Source organism: Mugil cephalus, chromosome 17 (assembly GCF_022458985.1).
Source record: "Mugil cephalus isolate CIBA_MC_2020 chromosome 17, CIBA_Mcephalus_1.1, whole genome shotgun sequence".
Taxonomy (NCBI): domain Eukaryota; kingdom Metazoa; phylum Chordata; class Actinopteri; order Mugiliformes; family Mugilidae; genus Mugil; species Mugil cephalus.
The window spans coordinates 11,113,486-11,135,299 of NC_061786.1; the positions used below are offsets into that span (position 1 = coordinate 11,113,486).

General features: G+C 41.7%; 3 protein-coding genes across 4 annotated transcripts; 2 read left to right on the top strand and 1 right to left on the bottom strand.

The window, feature by feature from the left end:
* Positions 1-100: 100 nt before the first annotated feature.
* On the bottom strand, positions 101-8,541 carry hspa4l (heat shock protein 4 like). Its single transcript, XM_047610308.1, has 19 exons — positions 6,783-8,541; positions 5,747-5,804; positions 5,527-5,667; positions 5,314-5,436; positions 5,127-5,226; positions 4,883-5,016; positions 4,549-4,793; positions 4,388-4,464; positions 4,150-4,301; positions 3,932-4,038; positions 3,626-3,759; positions 3,136-3,332; positions 2,588-2,653; positions 2,220-2,363; positions 1,828-1,953; positions 1,630-1,737; positions 1,418-1,537; positions 1,061-1,222; positions 101-979 (listed from the first exon to the last, which is right to left on the bottom strand). Exons 1-19 carry the CDS (start codon positions 6,887-6,889, stop codon positions 791-793), a joined length of 2,490 nt encoding a protein of 829 aa, XP_047466264.1. The 5' UTR covers positions 6,890-8,541; the 3' UTR covers positions 101-790.
* Positions 8,542-8,674: 133 nt separating this feature from the next.
* chmp3 (charged multivesicular body protein 3) lies at positions 8,675-11,534 on the top strand. The gene is made up of 6 exons (XM_047610312.1): positions 8,675-8,859; positions 9,338-9,398; positions 9,718-9,897; positions 10,017-10,138; positions 10,282-10,396; positions 10,583-11,534. Exons 1-6 carry the CDS (start codon positions 8,815-8,817, stop codon positions 10,720-10,722), a joined length of 663 nt encoding a protein of 220 aa, XP_047466268.1. The 5' UTR covers positions 8,675-8,814; the 3' UTR covers positions 10,723-11,534.
* A 1,696-nt stretch (positions 11,535-13,230) lies between these two features.
* Positions 13,231-21,783, top strand: reep1 (receptor accessory protein 1). Of its 2 annotated transcripts, none has more exons than XM_047610310.1 (8): positions 13,231-13,421; positions 14,698-14,770; positions 14,866-14,942; positions 15,042-15,162; positions 15,560-15,673; positions 16,766-16,928; positions 18,343-18,623; positions 19,625-21,783. In XM_047610310.1, the coding sequence occupies exons 1-8, from the start codon at positions 13,390-13,392 to the stop codon at positions 19,694-19,696; spliced, it is 933 nt and encodes a 310-aa protein (XP_047466266.1). In that variant the 5' UTR covers positions 13,231-13,389; the 3' UTR covers positions 19,697-21,783. The 2 variants fall into 2 exon arrangements, with proteins under 2 accessions (XP_047466266.1, XP_047466267.1); XM_047610311.1 differs by having other exon boundaries at positions 18,343-18,593.
* Positions 21,784-21,814: the final 31 nt, after the last annotated feature.

Genomic DNA, 21,814 nt, shown 5'->3' on the forward strand with positions numbered 1-21,814 from the left:
CAACAGTGTCCGTCTCATTTAGATTTAGTTTGTACCCGGGTGCAATATCGATATCTTTCGAAATGCCACTTTAAATAATCAAATAATTTCAGACTTCACATTTTTTGTCTTACAGACAAACATGTTTATTTCTGCCATTTTTAAATCCCATAACTTAAATATGGAAAAACTGCAAGAAACAAAAGAGGAAATAAGTAACCAATCACTAGAGAAATTTGGTATATCAAGCATTTCCACTGTAACACTAGGAATGTGTTCGTAATGTTCATATGCTGGCTGCTTTTCTTTACTAAATATTATTTACATTTTCTAAACATCTCTCCAAACTCATTAAATACAAATATATATAATTTGTATCATTTCATACAAACTAATGGTTCTGTTTATTTGGACAGATCTTTCTATGATTGATAGAATTTAGTGCTGATACCTGATGCATAAGAGACACATGAAATGCAAACACAAGGCCTTAACTTCCTTTTTGGTGGACAGGAAACAGCTTTATGTCAGAATCAGAGTTGTATCTATTGCATCAATCCTTAATTTATTACGTATGTCAAACCTTTGAGAGAGAGAGAGAGTAAAGCACACTGTTGTCACACATAAGGATGAAAGAGTGAGAACAAAATCCTCAAAAGGTAAAGTCCGATGGGGGACACCAAAAACAAACCTACTAAAGTGGCTGGTGAGGTTTGAGAAATGGTCCCAGGTATAGATGTTTCTACTGTCTAAATGGTGCATGATGGTAAACGCAGTGACGACTGCAGGGTTTTCTTGTCAGACACGGATCTCAGTCCACTTCCATTTCTTTTGTGCCAGGTTTTGTTTGCTGGCTTCCCTTTGTGTCTCCCTTCCCTTCTGCTCCTTGCTTAGCTGTCGGGCCATTGTGAGCTCCACTGTTCTGATCATTCACTTCGGGAGCCTCCTCCACTGTGGGCTTAGGCCGGTTTATTACTGGGTTACATACATCCTCCAGCTCCTGTTGGCAAAGGTAAATTATCAGATTTCATTCCTTTCTAATGGAGGACAAGAGAAACGTATTAAATAGTCATTCACGTACCTGTATTTTGGCAATGATGTCTGCTACTTTAACGACTGGGTCTTGAGTTATAGCAAGCTTGCTCTGAGCATTCATCCTGCTGTTCATCCAGCCCATGCTTTCAGTCACACACTTCTCCACGGTGCTCATTTCTTCTACACTCAAATGTAGGAATCGCTCATCCTGGGAAAGGTATCAATAACCACGTCAGTTACCGTCATTTTAACAGGAATAAACTGAAAACATGTTTGAATATTATTGTGGATGCAGCTCAGTCGTGTGAAATTGTTAATCGTACCACTTTGAATCCCAATCCTTAATTCTGTCCGTTGCCCACCATAAAATGAAATAAATCACCACGAGTTCACAGGAGTTTACCTTCTGTTTGTAGGAATCTACAAACTTCATGTAGAGCTGCAGTTTCTTTCCCAGCTCTTCAAAAGCCCTCGGCCTGTCCTCATGCTCTCTGTGCCGGTCCTGAATGGGCTGACCCGACCTCTGCAAAGCAACAGCATACATGTTACATGTAAAATTAAAACACCGGTATGTAAGTTGTAAATTCCACATGGAACCTAAGTTTTAAAACAAACCTTAAGTCCATCTAGCTTCTCCTCATAGACTTGTTTGGGTTGGTCCTCTCCGTCCTCATACAACCAGTTCTCTGTGTCCTCCAGCATCAGCGTCAGCCGGCTACTGTCCTGTTGTTGGGCACAAACCAAAAAAAATCTGTCAAGTGATAAGTTAGCTGCTGTTCTTGCTATGTCCTCTCAGTTATAAGTGGCATGTACCTCCTCGGTGATGTACTTTTCATAAATCCCGCAAAGTTTGTCCCGCAGGTCATACACGTACTCCTCCACAGCGTTTTTAGCATCATTCTGCTCTTTCACCAGTTTGTCCTGGATAATCATCTGTCGCTGTGAGGAGAATACACAGATAATATCACCGACAACCAAACCACTCACATAGAGGTGATGTTACTCTTATATAATCCTGGCACACATCGGGGCCAATCAGCTGATTAGGAGCTACCAGAATAGATGCAAAAAGTGTAGGTAGGAAATGGCTGCTAACTGGAGTAATAAAACGCAAATCAGGTTTTAGTTCCACTACATCGTTAAAGTCTCAGTTTATTCAATCAGAGCGTGACTCAGCTGTTACAAAGGCCAGCAGCAGGACTCACCTCATACTCAACAAAATTAGTAAGGAGTTCACTGTCGAGGTGTCGAATGTTGTTGGCCATGATGGGAAGATCGATACTCTTCACCTTCACTTTGGGCTTGCTTCCACCTGCTGCCGGATCTTGCTTTTCCCCAGCTGCCCCCTCCTGGATTCAGCAACCACAGCAAAATTAAATGTGGCCTTCTTCAATTTGTTCAGAAATTAGCAAACATCTGTATATTTGTGTTTCTTTGTACGTTATCAAATCTGAGAAAGTCATTGTGGGTAATTAGTGTAATATTCTAATAATAAGTCTAATATTCTAGCAGAAAAGCGAAACGGCTGGCATTTGTATTTGTAGGTGAACGCTAAGACTGAGGCCTGACAAACCTTACTGTTGTCCTCAGTCTGCTGGTCCCCCTGGCTTTGACCTTCCTGGTCCACCTGCATTTTGGTCTGAACCACAATACAGACAATTATTTAAGATAAGATATGTAAAACAACATGTCCCTGATCCTGTATGTATAAACTGTACATATGTGTATATATATACACACACACGCACACTCGCATGCCAGTTCATTAGGTACACTAGTGAAAACTACTGCACCTGCATCTGCAATCTGTGTTTTCATTTTGGAGGCTGTGGTTGGTAGTACTACTGAACTGTATTGTGTAGTACCAACATGATTATCTATTGCATAGCTTTTGACAACCCATTTTAGTCAAAAGTTTTGACAGTCAATAGTTTCAAGCTCAAATGTCAATACCAGGTTAAATGACAGTCAGTGTCGTTACATTTCAACATCTGGAGAAACATCTGCGCTTAGTTTCACGTCAGATTATCCATTTCTTGTTATCCGTCTCTGGATCAAACTGTGAGACCAAGACATTGACTTACTGAACACCGGCGTCACAAAAGGCAACAATCGTCTCACCTGCTCCTCTGCTCTGCTTTCATTCTGCACCATTGGCTCCGACTCAATCTGCATGTCCTCCCCTTCTCCTTTCTGCTTCTCAATCAGAGAGGCGCTGGACACACTGAAGATGCCGTGGACGTTGACGCGCACTTTGACTTTCACTTTAGAGCTGTCTCCGTCTGGCTGCGGGACCACGTTCTGCACTGAGAAGCACCCTGGAAGCACATGGAAAACACAGGGAAATGAGTGGATTGTCAAGATCCTTCTGTGGCACTATACTGTTCTACAACCCATCTGTACCAGCGTTGTTCTTAATTACCATCCAGGTTGTAGATCCCTACAGGCACTCAGCTACAAATAGGCCGGCTACTAGGGCGAATGCATTGATCAATTATCTTGCTAAAAACTTGTGTAGCTTGTGAAAGGAGCACGTGCTTGCCTTTCAAACCCAAGCAAGGACCGATAAGTTGTTGACATATTGTTGACAGAGCAGAATTAGCACCAATACCTATCCTGTGGTCGGGGTAGGGGAGATCTTGAGGGCTGCTGTAGAAGGCTTCAAGGTCAAAGGGTTCCTTCTTGTGGAAGGTGATCACTTTGGAAAACGGAGCAGCATGATTCTTGCTGAACACCTCGCACTCCCTGCAACGCGAAATGCAGCCAAAGGAAAAGCAAAGTCAGGCTGTGGGAAGTCAACACAGTCAGCACTTAATGTATCTTCAAGGTGGCTGACCTAGCTTGATTTATTCATAGAGCAAACACTACAGATTCATTCTCGTCCTTAACAGCGCCACTGCTTAACATGGCTAATTACCCCAATCCATCCTCTGTTGGTGACTTCCAGCGCAGAGTAATGGGGAAGGGAACTACATCAGTGATGGAGAATTCACGAACCTTAAATGCTGGAGACAAAATTGCACACTACACCCAGACAGTCACCACGCACCAAACAAAAAAAGAAAAACGACAACAATTTAACGCATTATATATTATAAACCGGCTAAATGTCTTAGTGTCGGAAGAGAGTCCTACCTGAAGTGCACAGCCTCTTGCTACAGCTTCGTCTGCATTGAGTGTGGTGCTGACATCTTTGCCGAAAAACTTGGAGATCCTGTCTTTGATAGCCGGCATCCTTGTTGCTCCTCCAACTATCTCCACTGCATAGATATCGTCTCGGCTCAATTCTGCAACAAAATACGGACATTACTGAGTGGATTCTTCCTTAATTGTAAAATAGCCTGATGTTTTCAACTAATGCTCAGGGACATACTTGATTGTTCAAGGGCTGTCTTCAGCGGCATCTCCACTCTCATGAGATATTGTGCACACATGTCCTCAAACTGCGTTCTACGGTTACAAATAGTGAAGAAACAACATTTACAATGCTGGATCATCACACTATAGATGCAGGATTAAAAGTAAAATTCGTACCTGTTCATCCTGCTGGAAACATCGATGTCATTCATGAAGCACTCGATGTTCAGAGGCAGGTCCGAGGAGTTGGCGCTCATGAGCTTCTTCAGTTTCTCGCACTCCTGGTACAGCCGCAGCACGGCCCTCGGGTTGTCCCGCACGTTGAGCTTGTACTTGCCCTTAAACTCCTCGCAGAAGTAATCCACCATTGTCTCGTCAAAATTGCGTCCTCCGAGATAAGGGTCAAACGCCGTGGAAAGAACCTGATGGACCAGATTGACAGTAAGCTTAGAGTTTAAAAACACAAATGTAGGTGTGGTTGCAAGTGGAAAAAAAAACGTGAAAGGCTGACCTTGAGTTTGCCTTTGTTAAAGGCAGTGATGGAGACCTGGAATGAGGAATGTCCCATGTCCACAAATACCACATTTCTTGGCCTCTCTTCTGGAGTGGGAAGGTCTTGTTTGTAGATGCCATAAGCCAATGCCACTGTTCACAAAAGATATTTATTTACATCTCTATTCTGTCATTAAAAACTTACACCAATTTAGTTATTTGCGTTTATGTTGGAAATTTCACTGTTCACTAAGAACACTGACCTGCAGTGGTGTCATTAATTAACCGTAAACAGTTCAACCCTGCAATTTGAGACGCGTCGAACACAGACCGTCTTTCAGCATCTGTGAAAAAACTTGGGACCTGTGGATCAAAGCAGGAATCAATATGTTTCCTGTATTTGCTGAACCATGTAACAGAACGTGTTTCTGTGGCGTCTCCATCACTCACAGAGATGACACAGTCCACCACCGGCTTCTTCAGCGCGCTCTCTGACGTCTCCTTCAGCTTGGTGAGCAGCATCCCCGTGATCTGCTCCACCGTGAACACTTTATCCTCGTCCAAATAACGCACCTGCAAACATTACACGGAAGGCATTTTAAGTTTGTGACAGTCAGGGTCGGAGAGAAGAGAGTACGAGCTCAAAGATGTGCAGTGTTTCACCTTAATTCCAGTGTTTCCATTGGCCAGCTTGTGTAAGCTGTAAGGCAGTTTCAGTTTTTCTGCTTGGACGAATGGATCGTCAAATGATCTGCCGTGGAACTTTTTGAAGCCGTGGACTGTATTTTTGAAGTTTGTAATAACCTGGATAAAAACCGAATGATTTCAATATTCCAATGTTTAATGCTGCTTTTATTACATAAAATTAGACAATTTTCCTTACTTGACTCTTGGCTGCATTTCCAATCATGCGGTTTTTGGAGGCCAAAGACACACAAGCCCTTAACAGAGGACAAACATATCAGAAGTTAGCTCCAATTCCGCCAACAGTTACGGCAGATGAAGCATAATGTAATTTACTGTCTGCTGCAAATTACATAAATGCATATTGAGTGCTGCAATTTCACAAGGGAGTCTGTGGAAGAATCACAAATTAGGGCAGGGAGACAAATCGGTTCACCTTCAGAATCACTTCCTGTCCAGGAGTAAAGAAAGAGAAATCATTCATCTTTTAGCAGACCACCACTAAATATCACTATGTTTACTGGAAAAAAAAGATGAATTGCTACAGATTGCACGAGGTTTATAGGGATCCATTTCACTTTGGCTGGCAGTGACAAGTCACTCCCTCGTTTCACCTTGCCACAAAAATATCCCCATTCATTTAAAGGTGCACACTTCCTTTCCAGCTGCACATCCCTGTTTGCAGGATGCTGCAGCAAACACGGCATGCAGAAACAGAGGGCCGCGCGGAAAACACTTGTCATTCCAAGTTAATTAATACAAACATGAATAAAAGAGTGTCACTATTTATGAATCACCTTGGGATTTAATTCATTGTCATTTCCGGGCCGGTGCTTATAAGGAGGTAGTTTTTATTATTATTTTTTTGACAAGCTATAACGGATCGCTGTGTCATGCTGGAAACCTTTTAATTTGATTATAAAGCGTATCGTATGCTAACACGCTGACGTGCAAATCGCTTAGGCGACTAGGTCAGAGGTTGTTATTAGGAGATATGTCAAATGTCTTTAAGGTTTTTAACCATGCAGGCGACATTTTGACCTACAATAACCTGCTGTGACGGCGAATAAATAACAGTTACAGGCCTCGTCACCGCCGCCACCACCACCACCACCATCATCCCTGCCGCTGCCTCTGTATCACCAGTGCGCCTCCGGTTGCAAACATTGCGTAACAAACTCAAAGCCAGACTACACTACACGGTGATGATGATGTCTGTCAACATGTATACTTACGGTGTGCATCTGTCACTGTACTCATTGGCAACGGTTTCAATGCCGCCGCTCCTGGCCACAGCGATGTAACAATTTTGGAAACCCACATCAATGCCTACCACTGACATAATGAGCGCTCTCTAATTCACTCAAGTTATCCTGCTTAGCGACCGCACTTACAACACCTATGAGGGGGGAAAAATGTTAAATTCAATAGCGGTCTGCTCCAGAAAAATGTATTTTAATAAGTCCGCTCTAGCAATTTACGAGTCCACTCACACAGGAGGTGCACTAAATGAATTACTCGCCGTTACGTAAGTCAAGCTGTTTATAGCAAACTCATTGAGTGTAATCCCAGGGAGCAGTGATGTCCAGAGCGGATTCTCCCCAACATCACCACCAGGCTGGTGCTCTCCAAGCCCCGCCCACACGCAACTGTGATTGGCTGCGTCGCTCCCGTTCTCCGTACGTGGTTGGCGTGACAACCAATCGATAACAGAAACATCTAGAAGCCACTGGAAGGGAGGGGGGCGCCGCCGCCGCCGCGGTGTGACGTCACATCGGTAAGAAGAACGGTGGGCCTCACGGACAATTCGCCCTGAATTTCAGCTGCCAGGCACCGTTTCCTCCTTCAAATCCCCCGTGATTCAGGATAGACGATTGGTCAATTGCATAATTTATGGGGGCAGAGGTTACTGTCATTTATTTGCTATCTAAAGCTTACAAGAGGTTGAGCTCACACAAAGCCACTGCTGCCTGAAAGACTTTGCTGCGGGATTAAGCCCCCTCTCACTGACACATGGTTTTGTGAACATGTATGATAAACCATGCGTCGGTACACATACGCAGGTGAATACTGTGAACGTAATTATTAGCAAATACGTAAAGAAATAGTATGTGATAATCATCTAGGTTTTGTGATTATGACAAATACACTTTATACATTATTTATTATTTTATTTATCTATTATTTAAATGTCTCAAGGCTGAATTGAACATTATTCGTTCTGTGGTTTTGTTTCAACATGTTTTATTTTGCATTTAATTTGTTTAAAGTGGACAGTGTGCGTACATAAAAAGAAAATAGCTGTTATTAAATATTTATAAGGGTTTGATGATGTTTATGAACTAGGAAAATGAAGATAAGGAATAACTGTCAAGTTAATTAAGCAAACAATATCCACACAAAATACATAAAGGTAATCCATATCCACACAAAGACAAAAGCACTGATTTTAACGGTAAAAATAAAACCCTAAATATTTTTGTTAAAATAAGATGAAAGCAGAGCTGTCTTTATATATATAGACATAACATAATTACCAACATGCTATTTGTGCTTTTATACTAAAGCTATCATTGAAACACTTCTACAAGTGTCTTCATAAATACATAGACACCATAATTAGTTTTAGATGTACTGTAAAGAGAAAAATGTTATTCATGGTGTAAAACAAATGGTATGTGATGGCAAAACATAAGATGAAATAGGACAAAACACAACGATATAGTTTATAAGATAGTTTATTTAGTTTGGAGCAGCACAAACTAAAGATTTGGTTAGTTTTCATTATAGAAAAGCGGTTGATGGTTTCTGCTGTACATGGCTTAAATAGTTTAACAAGAGGACAGTCTAGCCATATACCTCATATGTCATATATGCCATATACCTCAGTCATATGTCTTTGTACATGTCAATGCATTCTTACATTTTTTGTATATCCATATAAATTGAGAAAACTTAATTTTTGATTTGCAAAAAAAGTGGTTAGAGATTTCTTTGCTTGGTGTGTTGACTGAAATATATGTAATATATGCATATATCACGACCGGGAAAGACTATGGGGGTTATTTTATCTTACATGCGTCTCGTTCGGTTTCTCTTGGACACTTATCTCACTTGTTTCCTCGCTGAGGACGGACAGGTCCTTCTTGTTCGTCCTAAGCCCCAGATAGAGGAGAGGGAGAGGCCTGGGTGAGAACAGGAAGTGCTGCAGCTAGCTTGCTAGTTACAGTCAGACGGGTTAGCTTGGCCTTTAACTCACCAACCACAATGGGTCTGTTCGGCAGAACACCGGAGAAACCACCAAAAGATCTGGTGAGTACTGGCTGCTGAAGTCTCGGACTGTCTGTTAGAGTTTTGTTCCGTAATAAGAAAAAGACGGTTAGTGTCTTGAGCTAACCTTGCTAACGTTAGCTGCTAGTTTAACTAGGCTTGGTTCGTCCCGTCTGTTGTCTGGTTGTTTTTGATAAATGAAGCTGTTTTTGTCACTGACATTACCATGTGTTATTCCCACGACAATAAATAAACATTACAAGTTTGTTTACACGCCACGGTATAAGTCAATGCGTGTTTTCTGAACAGGAATGTGAGCCAGTTAGCATACAAGCTACCTGTCAGTCACTTCGGTGTAAACAAACCCTGATTGAGCTTATTTCAGCCGACACCGTGGTTTGTTTTTATCGCTTACACGTCGCATTAGTAACATGTTTATGTTCAAAATTGACATTATAAACATACTTTAACTGTCAAGATATTTTACTGCAGTTTGCTGTAACTTATTGTTTCTTTTTAGATCAACGAGTGGTCTCAGAAAATTAGGAAGGAGATGAGAGTGATTGATAGACAAATTAGAGGTAAGTTATTGTCAGCTTTTGACAACTTTTACAGAGATGTACACAGTGTCCTGTTTATACATTTACTTTTAGGTGACTTCCAAGTATCTGATTAATGAATGGGAAACGGTAATAGATTTCCTTCAGCTGGAATATCTAGAAGCAAAACAACAAAAGGAGGCTTTGGTTAAGAAAATTCATGTAATGCATTACAACTTGTCTGTGTGTCTCCTTGTCTATCTATACCAGGGAAATGTGTAATAACAATAATACTAATAATAGTGATATATAATGTAAATTATGTCAGTCCTGTTTTTAATGACATATCCTTTTATTTCAGATATTCAAAGAGAACAAGAAAAAGTTAAAAGATCCATTAAAGATGCTGCCAAAAAGGGCCAGAAAGATGTGTGTGTGATCCTCGCAAAGGAGATGATTCAGTCAAAACGGGCAATCACCAAACTTTACGCCTCCAAAGCTCAGATGAACTCTGTGCTGCTCAGCATGAAGAATCAGCTCGGTGAGTGTCACATGTCAGAGGAGGCGGAAACTACGTCACCAGGAAACCGGCTTGCTTCTCAGTCATCCGAAGGCTCTGCTGTGCTCTGTCAGTGAGGCAATGTGTTTGTGTGTTTCCAGCTGTGTTGCGTGTAGCAGGCGCCCTGCAGAAGAGCACAGAAGTCATGAAAGCCATGCAGAGTCTAGTCAAAATCCCAGAGATCCAGGCCACCATGAGGGAGCTTTCGAAAGAGATGATGAAGGTCAGCAGCATCCAAAAATAAATGGATTCTATTTACAGGAAAGCTACTACAAAAACTAGAACACTGTGGCTCTGATAATCGTTTATCACCCATTTTTTATGTTTCAAAGGAAAATTTGCTCAACCACATGTTCCTTTTTTTAGGCTGGCATCATTGAAGAAATGTTGGAAGACACGTTTGAGAGTATGGAAGATGGAGAGGAGATGGAGGAAGCAGCAGAGGAGGAAGTTGACAAGATCCTCTTTGAGATCACAGCAGGTAAAGAGATTGATTAAACTAGAATGTAACACATTGTTACAGTTACTTTGATTAATTTAATCACTACACCCTTTAGTAATAACAGTTACATTCATGTTTTGTAATATTGCTTCGATATCTAACTTTTTGAAGAATTGAAATCCTAACCTCAGACTGACCCACCTCCTGTTCTGTTTTCCTTGCTAGGTGCCCTTGGCAAAGCGCCGAGCAAAGTTACAGACGCCCTCCCCGAAATGGAGCCGGCTGGAGCCACCGCAGCTTCCGAGGATGAGTCAGAGGAGGACATTGAAGCGATGCAGTCGAGACTGGCAGCTCTCAGGAGCTAAAGTGAACTGCCACCCTTCTGTCAGTGAGAGTCGGTTTGCGCACTCCATAAAGGACTGAGACAATTCTGGTGCAGGGTTTACAGTGCTGAGCATCCCCTTTGCTTCACAATATTATTTCACATAATCATTTCTTGTTGTGCTATGACAGTTAAAACTTTTTTTATATAACAACTGGTCTACTCAGCCAGAAGAAAAGGTGGTTTCGCTTCTTGTCTTTAATTATTATCAGGGGTAACCCTAGGTAAGTCTTTATTATCCAAAGTCAAACAGAAGGTTAAGAACGTGTATATAATGTAAGTATGAAAAGCCTGCTGTGCCTACAGTGCTTCGTCATATTCTTCTTCTGTCCTAAGTTGTGGACATGTTGTGGAGGTACTTGGGTGTTTAATGATCCAAACAAGTGATTGAATAACTGTTAATAAATCACTTCGTAGATCGCTGAACAGCAGTAGTTTTGTAAGCAACAGCTGCTCATTTGCTAGTAATTATCCTTTATCTGAAACACTAGAGGTGATGGGCGAATTTCACTTTTGATAGGTAATCTCCTGTACAGTCGAAATGTTATCTGTTCTGTTTGTGTTCATACACATTAAGTACACTCATCAGATAAATGCACGCATACCACCTTAACCCATTTGTTTTGCATTCAGCTTGTTCAACGTTTCACTTTGCGTCACGATGAGTTCGTCCTCGACGGGAAAATGCAGCGGAAATAGAAAAGTTGTGCATTTGTGGAAGTATTGTGTGTTTATTTTTTCTATGTGAACAGAGACAAAAAAATATTGAATAAACTTTTAAGACCGAAGGTAAAACGTATGTTTTAGCACTCGTTTCTGTCAGCGCTGGGCCCCGCTACGTCACAATAAACACTGGGTCTGTAATCATCAAAATAAGGGCTAGCAACAGCTCACTCAGCAGGTCAGAAGCTGTACTGCACGCACAACTGAGTGCTGTTGTCACAAACACCTCTCCCTAGCAGATTGAAGCGCTTGCTCAGCAGTCCTGGAAAGAAACATTTTATGAAGAGTTAAATGACTGACAGAAATGTATGATTATGTGGTGTGACTCATAAGCTATGACGAAACTTTGCCTTTTCAACCTGTAACACGATGCGAGGGAAATTAGACCGTGTTACATTTTGTTGATATCAGTCTCTCTTTTTCAGGTTAGTGCAGTTTGGGTGCACCTTATTTCAAAGCCTTTCCCCTTTGCTTTCAAATGGACGAAAGGATTAGATTTCAACCAACCTCCCTCCCTCGCAGGTTTTGTTGTTTGTTACTGTAACAAAACCTTGCCTCTGTTCTCTGGCTTCAGCTAGTGGGCCAAAGGCTGGACAAAGCCAATACTGTAGCTGTGATAATGTCAGTGCTCTCAGGTTAGTGAGCAGAATTCAAGGAGACTTTCAGGATTGACCATTTAGATTCCATTTAGATTTAGTTTCCATGCACGTCATCTAATCTGTAGTTTGTCATGTACTTGGAGAAGTGCTGGAGGGTATGCTCACTTTTAATAATGCAAATGTAATGCTATTAAACCGTAATTGGTATTAATGATAACACTTATGGGCTTTATGGTGATTACAGATTTGTAGATGTAGAGCAAGTTTTTAAATTTCCATTTTGCGGTTTAATCCGTGCAGGTCATGAAAAATCGGACCTGATGTGTATTTTTCGTGACATTTAATTTGAGTGTCTTTGTCTGTTCTGAATGTTTAGCACTTTGTCATCTGCTCTCTCTGGAATATTTTTCACATACCGTCCCAGGGGTCCCAGTGAGCCAAAATACGCACTGTGTGAACTGATTTGAGATACTTTAAGATCAGTTGAAGTGGGTCAAGCATTATCAGCTCCATCTCGCAACGAGACCTGTTATCCAGGTTGTGATGGGTCAAAAAAAAAAACAAAGCCAAGAGAAAATCAAAGACAAAGACTGAGGAAGCCTCTTGGGTGAGCGCTGAAACATTTTCGAGGTAACTCAAACCGCTCCAGTTGCTTTTGTTTCAGCATTGTTTATGGTAATATCAAGGCTCTGTCTTGTGTTTTGATATAATTGATACAATTCAACTTTTAAATAGAGAAAAAACACACCATCAACAATAGTGGTACACTGATGACACTGATCACTATTTTCTGACACCTTAAAGGGAAATAAATGAGTCAGGGAAATAATCTTTAGCTCTGGTAAATCTCACCTGGAGCATATACACATAAACCAATAAAAATTACCTCAAAATGATGCATGGGAGTATATATTTAGTTTGACTTGGTTTCTATGGCTTCAGTTCGACTGCTATTCTGGTTATTGTCAGCTACGATCGTTTTACTTAAAGGTCATTTTGGAGCCACGTGCTCCACACGTTGTAAGGAAAAGTGCGTAAAGGACAAACAGGATATATACTGCACCTGGACACATTTTTTTATTTTTTATTTTTAGGAACTTTTAACCAAATATGAGGCATGGGGACTCGTCCTTGCCCATCGGCATGCCGAGTATCTGTTGTCTGTGTAATGCAACACTGCCATCTATGGATACGGTTACGTTCCTCTCACTGTTTATCCCGCATCACGTTGCTGCCTGTGTGCGTCCGTACGCCGCCGCCTGGACGCGCCTGTCATCTGGAGGAAACTCCTCCCCGCAGACAGCGCGTCCTGTCGCTTTTCCAGCGAAATGGTCTCCTGGCTCATCTCTAGACTTGTGGTGTAAGTCATTTTTGTTTATTTCATTCCGTATCATCTGTAACAGCTTTGTACATTAATAAGCAGGGGCTCCGGGTTGTTGCAGGTTGCGTTGTTTGTGCCGCTATGGACGCAGGAGCGGTGCGCTTTACAAGCCCCCGCAATTTTGTCTAATATTTAATCAGAATCAGACGTCTGTGTGCAAATAGAACAGGTCTGGGTCTATTAAATTTTGACTGAAAATGGCCAGTATTGTAAGCTACGGGACTGCACTTTGCCATTTCAGCGGTAATGCTGAGCTGGGCCTGTATAGACCTATTTCTGGCAGCGCTCAGCTGTCTGGCACTCTTTGTTTTTATCAAATTGATTTTTTTTTTTAATAACAGACAAAGAGATGACGTGATTGACTAAATAATGTATCATCACCATCATAAAATGAGTCAGATCCAGGCATGAGAGGCTTTTCTTTCAGAGCCAGAAGCCCCAAATGTCACAAATGAGCGTGGAGGTGACTGAACAACAGGAGCGGTCTTTGAGTGGAGCACTGTTCAGTGTTGATGTCCCATATTGGAAAAAAAAACAAAAGGGATGGGTCAGCCGTCTCGGGTTACAATGCAAGACTTATTCGAGTCATAAAAGTATATACGTACCTCCCTTTAATTAACAGTAAATAATGACCGGGTATTTTTACCTGCACAAAGTATGAATCAGCGTCATTACATACCCCGTGGAGAGGCCCACACCTCAAATATAGTGGGGCAATTAATTTTAGATTACCAGATCTCGTTACACAGATTGGACTTCCTCAGCTGTGGCTGTTAAGAACCTGGTTATGTGGGGCGTTTTGGATCCAATATCCAACAGAAAGGTTTTAGGGTTGGTATATTTTGAGTGTCCTTTCTAAAAGCCCTGTTAGAGCACAGTGAGCTGGCCAGGACCAAGTGCTGCAACATGATGTGGGTCAGTAATTTGATCAGGTCACAGCTGTTGCCTTCTTAGTACTTCAACAGGGTGCTGTCTCTGTCCGGACACCGAGCGGCACAGGTGCCTATACACATAAATAAATTTAGAGATAAACACATGTGAGCTAATTTTGTCTCATACCTGGGTGTTTGTCGGCATTTAGCCAATTTGACTAAGTGCTTAGTTGGTTTAATGGTTATTTAACAGCTGTTTTGCTAGCTGAAGGCAACCAATGGTCCATAATCATTACTTTTGTAATGATTTGATGTTACATGTAGCTCGTGCATGTCTTTAGTCATTCCAGTGGACTGTAACTCGGCGTTTTATTTTTGTTTAGACTTGTGTTTGGTACACTGTATCCTGCATACTCATCGTATAAAGCCGTCAAGTCGAAAGATGTGAGAGAATACGTGAGTATATGTTTTGTCTTCTTTTGATTTCTCATGCAAATGATTGCACAAGTTTGTTTGCTGTTAACCTGTTAACCGCTTCTGTTGCGTTGCAGGTGAAATGGATGATGTACTGGATAATATTTGCCCTATTCACTACGGTGGAAGCATTTACAGATATGTTTATATGCTGGTAAGCCAATGTTGATACGTAGACTGCGCTTCACATGGGACCCCAGTGGAAAACTGTTTTTTCAGTTTCATTTGCAATATTATTCTGTCTTCACTGCAGGCTTCCTTTCTATTATGAGCTGAAGATAGCCTTTGTGGTGTGGCTGTTGTCTCCATACACCAAGGGCTCCAGTGTGCTCTACAGGAAGTTTGTCCATCCCACGCTTTCCTCAAAAGAGAAGGTGAAATCCCTTTCCTTTGTCGTATCTGAGCAGTGAAAGGAGGGCTTAGGTGGAAACATTCGGCCTAGGTTGTAAGTTGGCCCGCTTGGTTTTGACACTAATAGAATTTAAGCTTTGCGACGTTCTCGAGAACAAAGGTGCCTTTGTGCCAGTCGAGCTTCCCCACTTTAGCTGTTTGGATGCGTCTGGCCGGACAGGAGACGTGTCACTTCTTCCATGTCTCTTTTCCCTTTTCCTCTGTGTGTGAGTCAGGAAGCAGATAAGTGACTTTTTAAAGATCAAAAGTCAGAGAGTAGCATGACACAGTACAGTGAGAGATAATCAAACTGCGCGTGAAATGAGTTACACAATGACAGCCGTTACGTGTTTATGTGAGTTTTTTATGTCTTCATTTTAGGACATTGATGACTATATCTGCCAAGCAAAGGACAAAAGCTATGACACCCTGGTGCATTTTGGGAGAAAAGGACTGAATGTTGCAGCCACAGCTGCAGTCATGGCTGCAACAAAGGTAATGCAGACTCTGAGCATTTGTTTTGTAGCGACCTGGGCTTACATTCGATTGTCACTGCAGTTAAATAGACTGTTTTGTTTCCAGAAGCAGAGCTAAAACAAAGGTCACTGACTGGACTAATTGAGTTTTCTTGACTCATCTAAGTGGCTTCTAAGTGACTGGTGGGGCGTCAAGTTTTCTTTCTTTTTCTTTTTTTTTAAAAACATCTGTGGGCGGGGCCGAGTTAAAACTCACATGACTATGCTATCTGTTAACAGCTAGGCACTTTGCTTTTACCCTCTTTCATTCCCCCATTGAGTGGCACTCTAACTTACCCATTAATGGCCAGAAACGCCTACAATTCCAGCCTCATTTTCCAGACATTTAAAACCGACTTTGTCCAGCTGACTTTGTTTTGACTTTGTTTTGACTTTGTTTCAATTTTGTTTCAGCTTTGTTGTTGGGCATAGCATGACTGGGGCTGAGAACCTCGAGACAGCTCGGTCAGGGTTAGGCTAACCAAAGGCTATAGGGAAGTGCCTCCTGAAAGGCACTTCCCTATGGTCAGTGTATCATATACAGTAGATGGTGGCAAGCATAACTCCAGTTTGGTGAAGAGATGAGTGCTGACATGGAAGCGAAGGTTTGCTGTGGATGGGGTCAGGCGCATAAAACAAGGTCCACCTAAAAAATCAATATTAGTCTAAGAGTATGCTATATTTAGAATATTATTAGACACCACTTACTGACACATCGTTCCGTTCAAAGTCAAGCTCTACTGACAAAAAAAAAAGTCATTTTGTGGTCACAGAACATAGAAGTTGCTGGTCTGTTTCTTCCACCAACCACCATGTAATACAAGTAATACTATACACTATAGAAATGTGACTCATACCACCCAACTTCAAAGACACCAAACTGTCCATTTGAAGTATCAAGCCTGTTGTTTTGCGACCTTTCTCTTAATGAGAGTGTCTCTTAAAAAGCGTAGACCACGTCCCTTATTTATTTATAGTAAAGGATCCCATAGCTGATCATAATAGATGCCCTCTGAATGTCTCTCATCGCTGCCTGCATTAAAACCTGAAAACCTGGCGTTTCCTGGTCCAGGGCCAAGGAGTTCTCTCAGACAGACTAAGGAGCTTCAGCATGCAGGACCTGTCTTCCTACCAGTCTGAGGATGATAACACCGGGCCCGACTCCGCACAGCCTACAGCGGCACAGCACCGGACCAGGACCATGATGCGCAGCAAGTCGGAGAGCTACAACAAAGGTGAGGACACATTGCTGGCACCCAGCCTCCTGACGCGTACCGCTGAAAACTAAAAGCCAAATAATTATATGTTTCATAACGTGGCGTATTGATGAAACGGGCACCCTAAATGCAACTTCTCTGAGCACATTAGCCGTAATGGAGTCATTACGGTGCAGCGGCCCGTTGCCTGTTTAGTTTGTGAAAGGCAGATCATCACGTCGATAGCCATCTTCCCGTTCGAGCCTGTTTAACCCTCCAGATATTGTTTAGTACTTCTGGTTTCCTGAGTGGCCCCCTTAACGTCAAGCCGGCCTTCCTGTTTGGAGCAGGTCAGGCCTCGTAGGGCTGCCAGGCTCGCCATCCTGTGACAAAACTCACATGTAGCTGAGAGGGGTTTGTTCTTTGGTTTAACATCACATGGAAACAGTTATTGCTTGTTTTAATATGCTCTCAGATTGTTCTGATAATAACCGCTCCTTTGTAAAGAAAATGAGAAATATAGCCACAGCTGTCGACACTGAACAGAAACATCAGTCGTTCGATTAAACAAAGTCCTTCTGTTAATATTTGCTGAATGTGATTAAAACATCGCCGCTGTATGTCTGTGACTACACTCACTTGACTTCAGGGATTCATCTCGTGTTATCTTGAGTTTGGTTATTGTCAACAGATCCCATTGAAACACCAAAACCTACTCTCAGACTTCCTCAGCTTGTCTGTGTTTCTAAATTTAATCCTTTAAATCTTCAAAAAAACATAAGTTTGATTTGTCTAAATAATTCTCTAAAATGTAAATCTGTTGGGGACTATTTTCATCTGTGGATTAAAACACATTTTTTTGAGCCGTTGTGTGTGTTTACGGCAAAATAAAGGCATAATAATAGAGAAGCACGTCACAGCGAGCTAAGACGTGGCTCACTGTTGTGTGTTTAACAGCTTCTGTACAACTGTAGATCTGAAAGCCGCAGATGAAAACCAGACTTTCACAGATAGTTCTTGTTATTTGGAATGAATGCATTGTTGGTTTTGGTCTTTTCTTGAGATCTTTGTTTTAGTTGACAATAATCACCAAGATTGCAAAGTTTCCTAAACGTATGTTTTGGCTTTCCTCTCTGGCTGCATTAAATTAACTTCAGTGGCCGTACTGTAATCCTGCGGATGCTCAACAAAGACCCGGAAACTGTAATAAGAACGGCCTCGTTTTGCTCATGTTCGCTGTAAATTGGTTTTCATCCCATTTGGCTCCTGCTCTGTGCGACTGCAGGAGGATGATGAGGATACAAAGTGACCTGAGCTTTCATCATCTCCAAATGACCGAAATCCGCCGCAGCTCTACAGCAATTACTCAAAGTATTTGGCCTTTGATTTAATAGTCCAGGGGAATGATATAAATGTTGTTCATCCCTCCTACCGACCTTCTTCCACGGTGCAGGGCAGGATTTTGACATGACTGAGTATGAGGTGTTGGGCCTGGACCAGTGGGACTCCAAGGGGTTTCCGTCCCAGACCATTTCGGCCTCTGGGTCCGAGTCCACGCCCGTTACGGCCTCTGTGACGCCCCAGTCCACCCCACCCTCCACCCCATCCACGCCCTCCACACCCTCTCCACCCCCTCCACCTCCCGCTCCCGAAGCTCCGGAGCCCCCCCAGGAGGTGGCAAAAGCTCCTTCGAGCTCTCCGCAGGTCAGGCTGAGTAAGAGGAAGGCTCCTGAGGTACACTTGCCAGGTCAATGTGACTGCTCAGCTGCTGCCTGATTCTAACCGCCCCTTGAGAGTGGCGACTTACTCACTGATTCACTAATTTCTACTGCCCGCGTGGCTAAATGAATCATCACGCTTCAGCACCTGTGAAAAGAGCGGGGACACTAATAGGATTTCTGCACCGATGCATTAACTCTTGTGAAACTGTTATTTAGCTTAAATGTGATTGCAGTGACTCTTTTGTTGTTTGGAAACGTGGCATGTGCAGCATCCAAACACGGTTTTACAGGTTGATACGGATGTGCCTTCTGGTGCTTTCGCTTCACAGAAGAAGGTTTGTGCAAATGTTTTGCGTGAAAATCCATCCCTGCAACGAACTAGCACTCATTCATGAATCTGATGTCCGTTTGTTTGGCATGACAGTGCACCTTTCTAACGGATAAGTCTGGCAATATTGTTTTAACTTTTCCACTTGTCAGCAAATATCTCGAGAAGGAAAAAAGAAAAAAAAAACACTCTGAACCCATCCTGTGAACATGCATCGTCTGTGTGACCAAAGTCTGACAGAGCTGATTGCGCTGGGTCATGTTGTTGCCTAGGAACGCATCAGTGAGCCACGCCCGTCGCTGCGTGTCATGTTCGTTTATCACAATGAATTTGGCGCTGTAGTTTTTTTTTTTTGTGCCCTAGTTAATCCTATATCAGTAGTGAGAACCAAATGTGTATTAATGCGCAGCTGAAGGTAGTCCCCAACAAATACGCAGTTTTATCCTGTTTTAACCGTGATGGACGAATGATCGTAAATAATTAGTATTTAGTTTTCAGGAGGAGCAAACAACCTTTGGACTGAGGGTCAAGTCGCAAATAATGCTAGACAAACTAACGCATTGTTGATCTTATCTTGTAGTTTGCTGACAGTACTAAAAATACACAATAATGCCGGCTGTATCCTTTAAATACCCTTGCAGCTGTTAGGTTACTAAACTCCATCTCCCCCTGTGCTTCCCTTCCAGCCTCCTCTTAGAGTCTCACGGCCTCTCACAAGATCCAGGAGTGCTCTTTCTTCGAACAATGAAGCCATGTGAAACTGTCCTCACGACTCCTCCAGCTGCCTTTGCTGCAAGAATTAAATATACTGAATGGCCAAAAGCTACATGACTGAAGCAGCCTTGCTTTGGAATAAGGTATTACCAAAGTGACCTATGATGATCCCTCTATATAAAATATATATAGCCAGAGGCTCATAATTAAAAAAAAAAACAAAAAAACATTAGGTTTGTGACACTGAGATAAGACAAATGAGTGAATGGGCTCCATGCTGATAAGACACTTTTAGTTTGTGGGTTATTGAACATGTATTTATGTACAGTTTGCGTGTACTTCATCTTTATGATTTGTTTTTATATGTCATGGACTGGGTAGGAAATTGCATGTGTGTCTCATTCCCACTCATTAGTCCGCTGTACATTGTACAGAATGTACCGTCACTGGAGACTACAGCTGGCACTGAGAGTGACACGCTGTCTTTGAGAGAATGTGATAAAAGCCAAGGATCAAAAGAAAAAAGCAAGGCTGTTTTTAACTCTATTCATTCGGGCCCGGGGGACGCATTTCTGCACTACCCACTCAAACATTTAAGCATAACAGCCTGTATTTGTAGTCATGAAATGTCAGATAGCAGCGACAGACACTACTCTGTCATTTACCTCTCTCTGCAAGCCTTAAAGAAAGACACAGTGGAGGCACATATGTCTCTACGGGTGGTATTTTCAACAAAATGTTCACACCAATCATTTTTGCACTATACTTAGGATATAAATGACTGCCCTGGACACTCTGGAATGGCCAAAAATTAGATCAAACGCATAAATAGCTGTTATCATCAATCATTTTAGAATTAATTATGTATTTCTGCTGTGGGTAGAAAAAAGAATTTAAAAAATCCTTGTTTGACAAGGTGTAACATCTCTATCACAGATTGAATAAGTCACTATTTAAGTGGAGCAGACTGTTTTGACAATCTACCATTCAGTTTCTAAGCTTGTTTTGTCGTTTATTTCGCAAATTATTATTATTATTAATAAAAGCTAATGACGATAGGAAGAAGTCACTTTCATCTGTAGCAGAAATAGGATCCTACATGAGTAAATGTTAATGTATATAAACATGGTTCTTATTTTCCATGTTTCAAAACACTGTGTAATGTTCTAACTGAGCAAAAGAAAACCCAGCGCTCTCATCTTTATTCGCTTCTGCTTTTTTTTTTTTTTTTTTTCCTGAGTGACTATATTGGTTTGCAGGTATACAAACTTAGATTTAATGGTGCGTGGTGATGCATTGTATGTTTTCATCCTGTACTTCAATTCACTGAGCCTGAACCTTGGCAATGTTCTTACACTAAACGTCACCTAGTGTTTGGCCGGTAAAGGGCGGATTTACAGCTTACAGTTTTCATCACTGTGTCTGTGTCATTTACTGTGGGGGTGAAGTTTGAAACAAAAGCTTCTCAGGTACAACTGTTCTGTTTACACGTCATTCACTCTGATGTTGTAGATACACTTATTATGCACATGAAATGTCCTTTTGATGGATAAACGGTGAAAAAAAAAAGAAAAACGTGCGTGTTTCAGCATTAGTGGTATCAGTGTTTGTGTTGGAGGTGATTTCCTTCAATTAGAATCCATGCAAAAGTAAAACTGAGAAAAATAAATGTTGCTATACTTGTGCATAGATTGATAAACTCATGGCTGCATGACGTTTGTTGTTCATTTGTATGAAAATCTGATTTCTTAAGTGGTTTTGTGTGAAGCCGTTTGCCCTCGCTGGTAAACAATGAACTCTTTTCTTTTACTTTCGGCTCCTCCACAGCAAAGAAATGTTGGAACCATCAGTTGGCATACAAATAACATGTCTTATTTACTGGTAAATTGACCGTTGTAAGGCTTCATTCATGATGACAAACCACTTAAATTACTAACTTATCCTAAGATTTTTTTCTGGCAGGCCAGAATGTCAAATCACTTCAGTTTCAACTTGTGAAGAATTATAAAACAAAAAAAGCAGTGATGTGATGAATTCATGGTTTATGACTATCAGTTTATTGTTCTGCTAGTTTAAATATTTCTGTTGGTTAAATCAATTTACAGTTATTAAATATGAAGCAAACCTTTGACTCCGTTTCAATTCATTTTGTCCAGATGTCT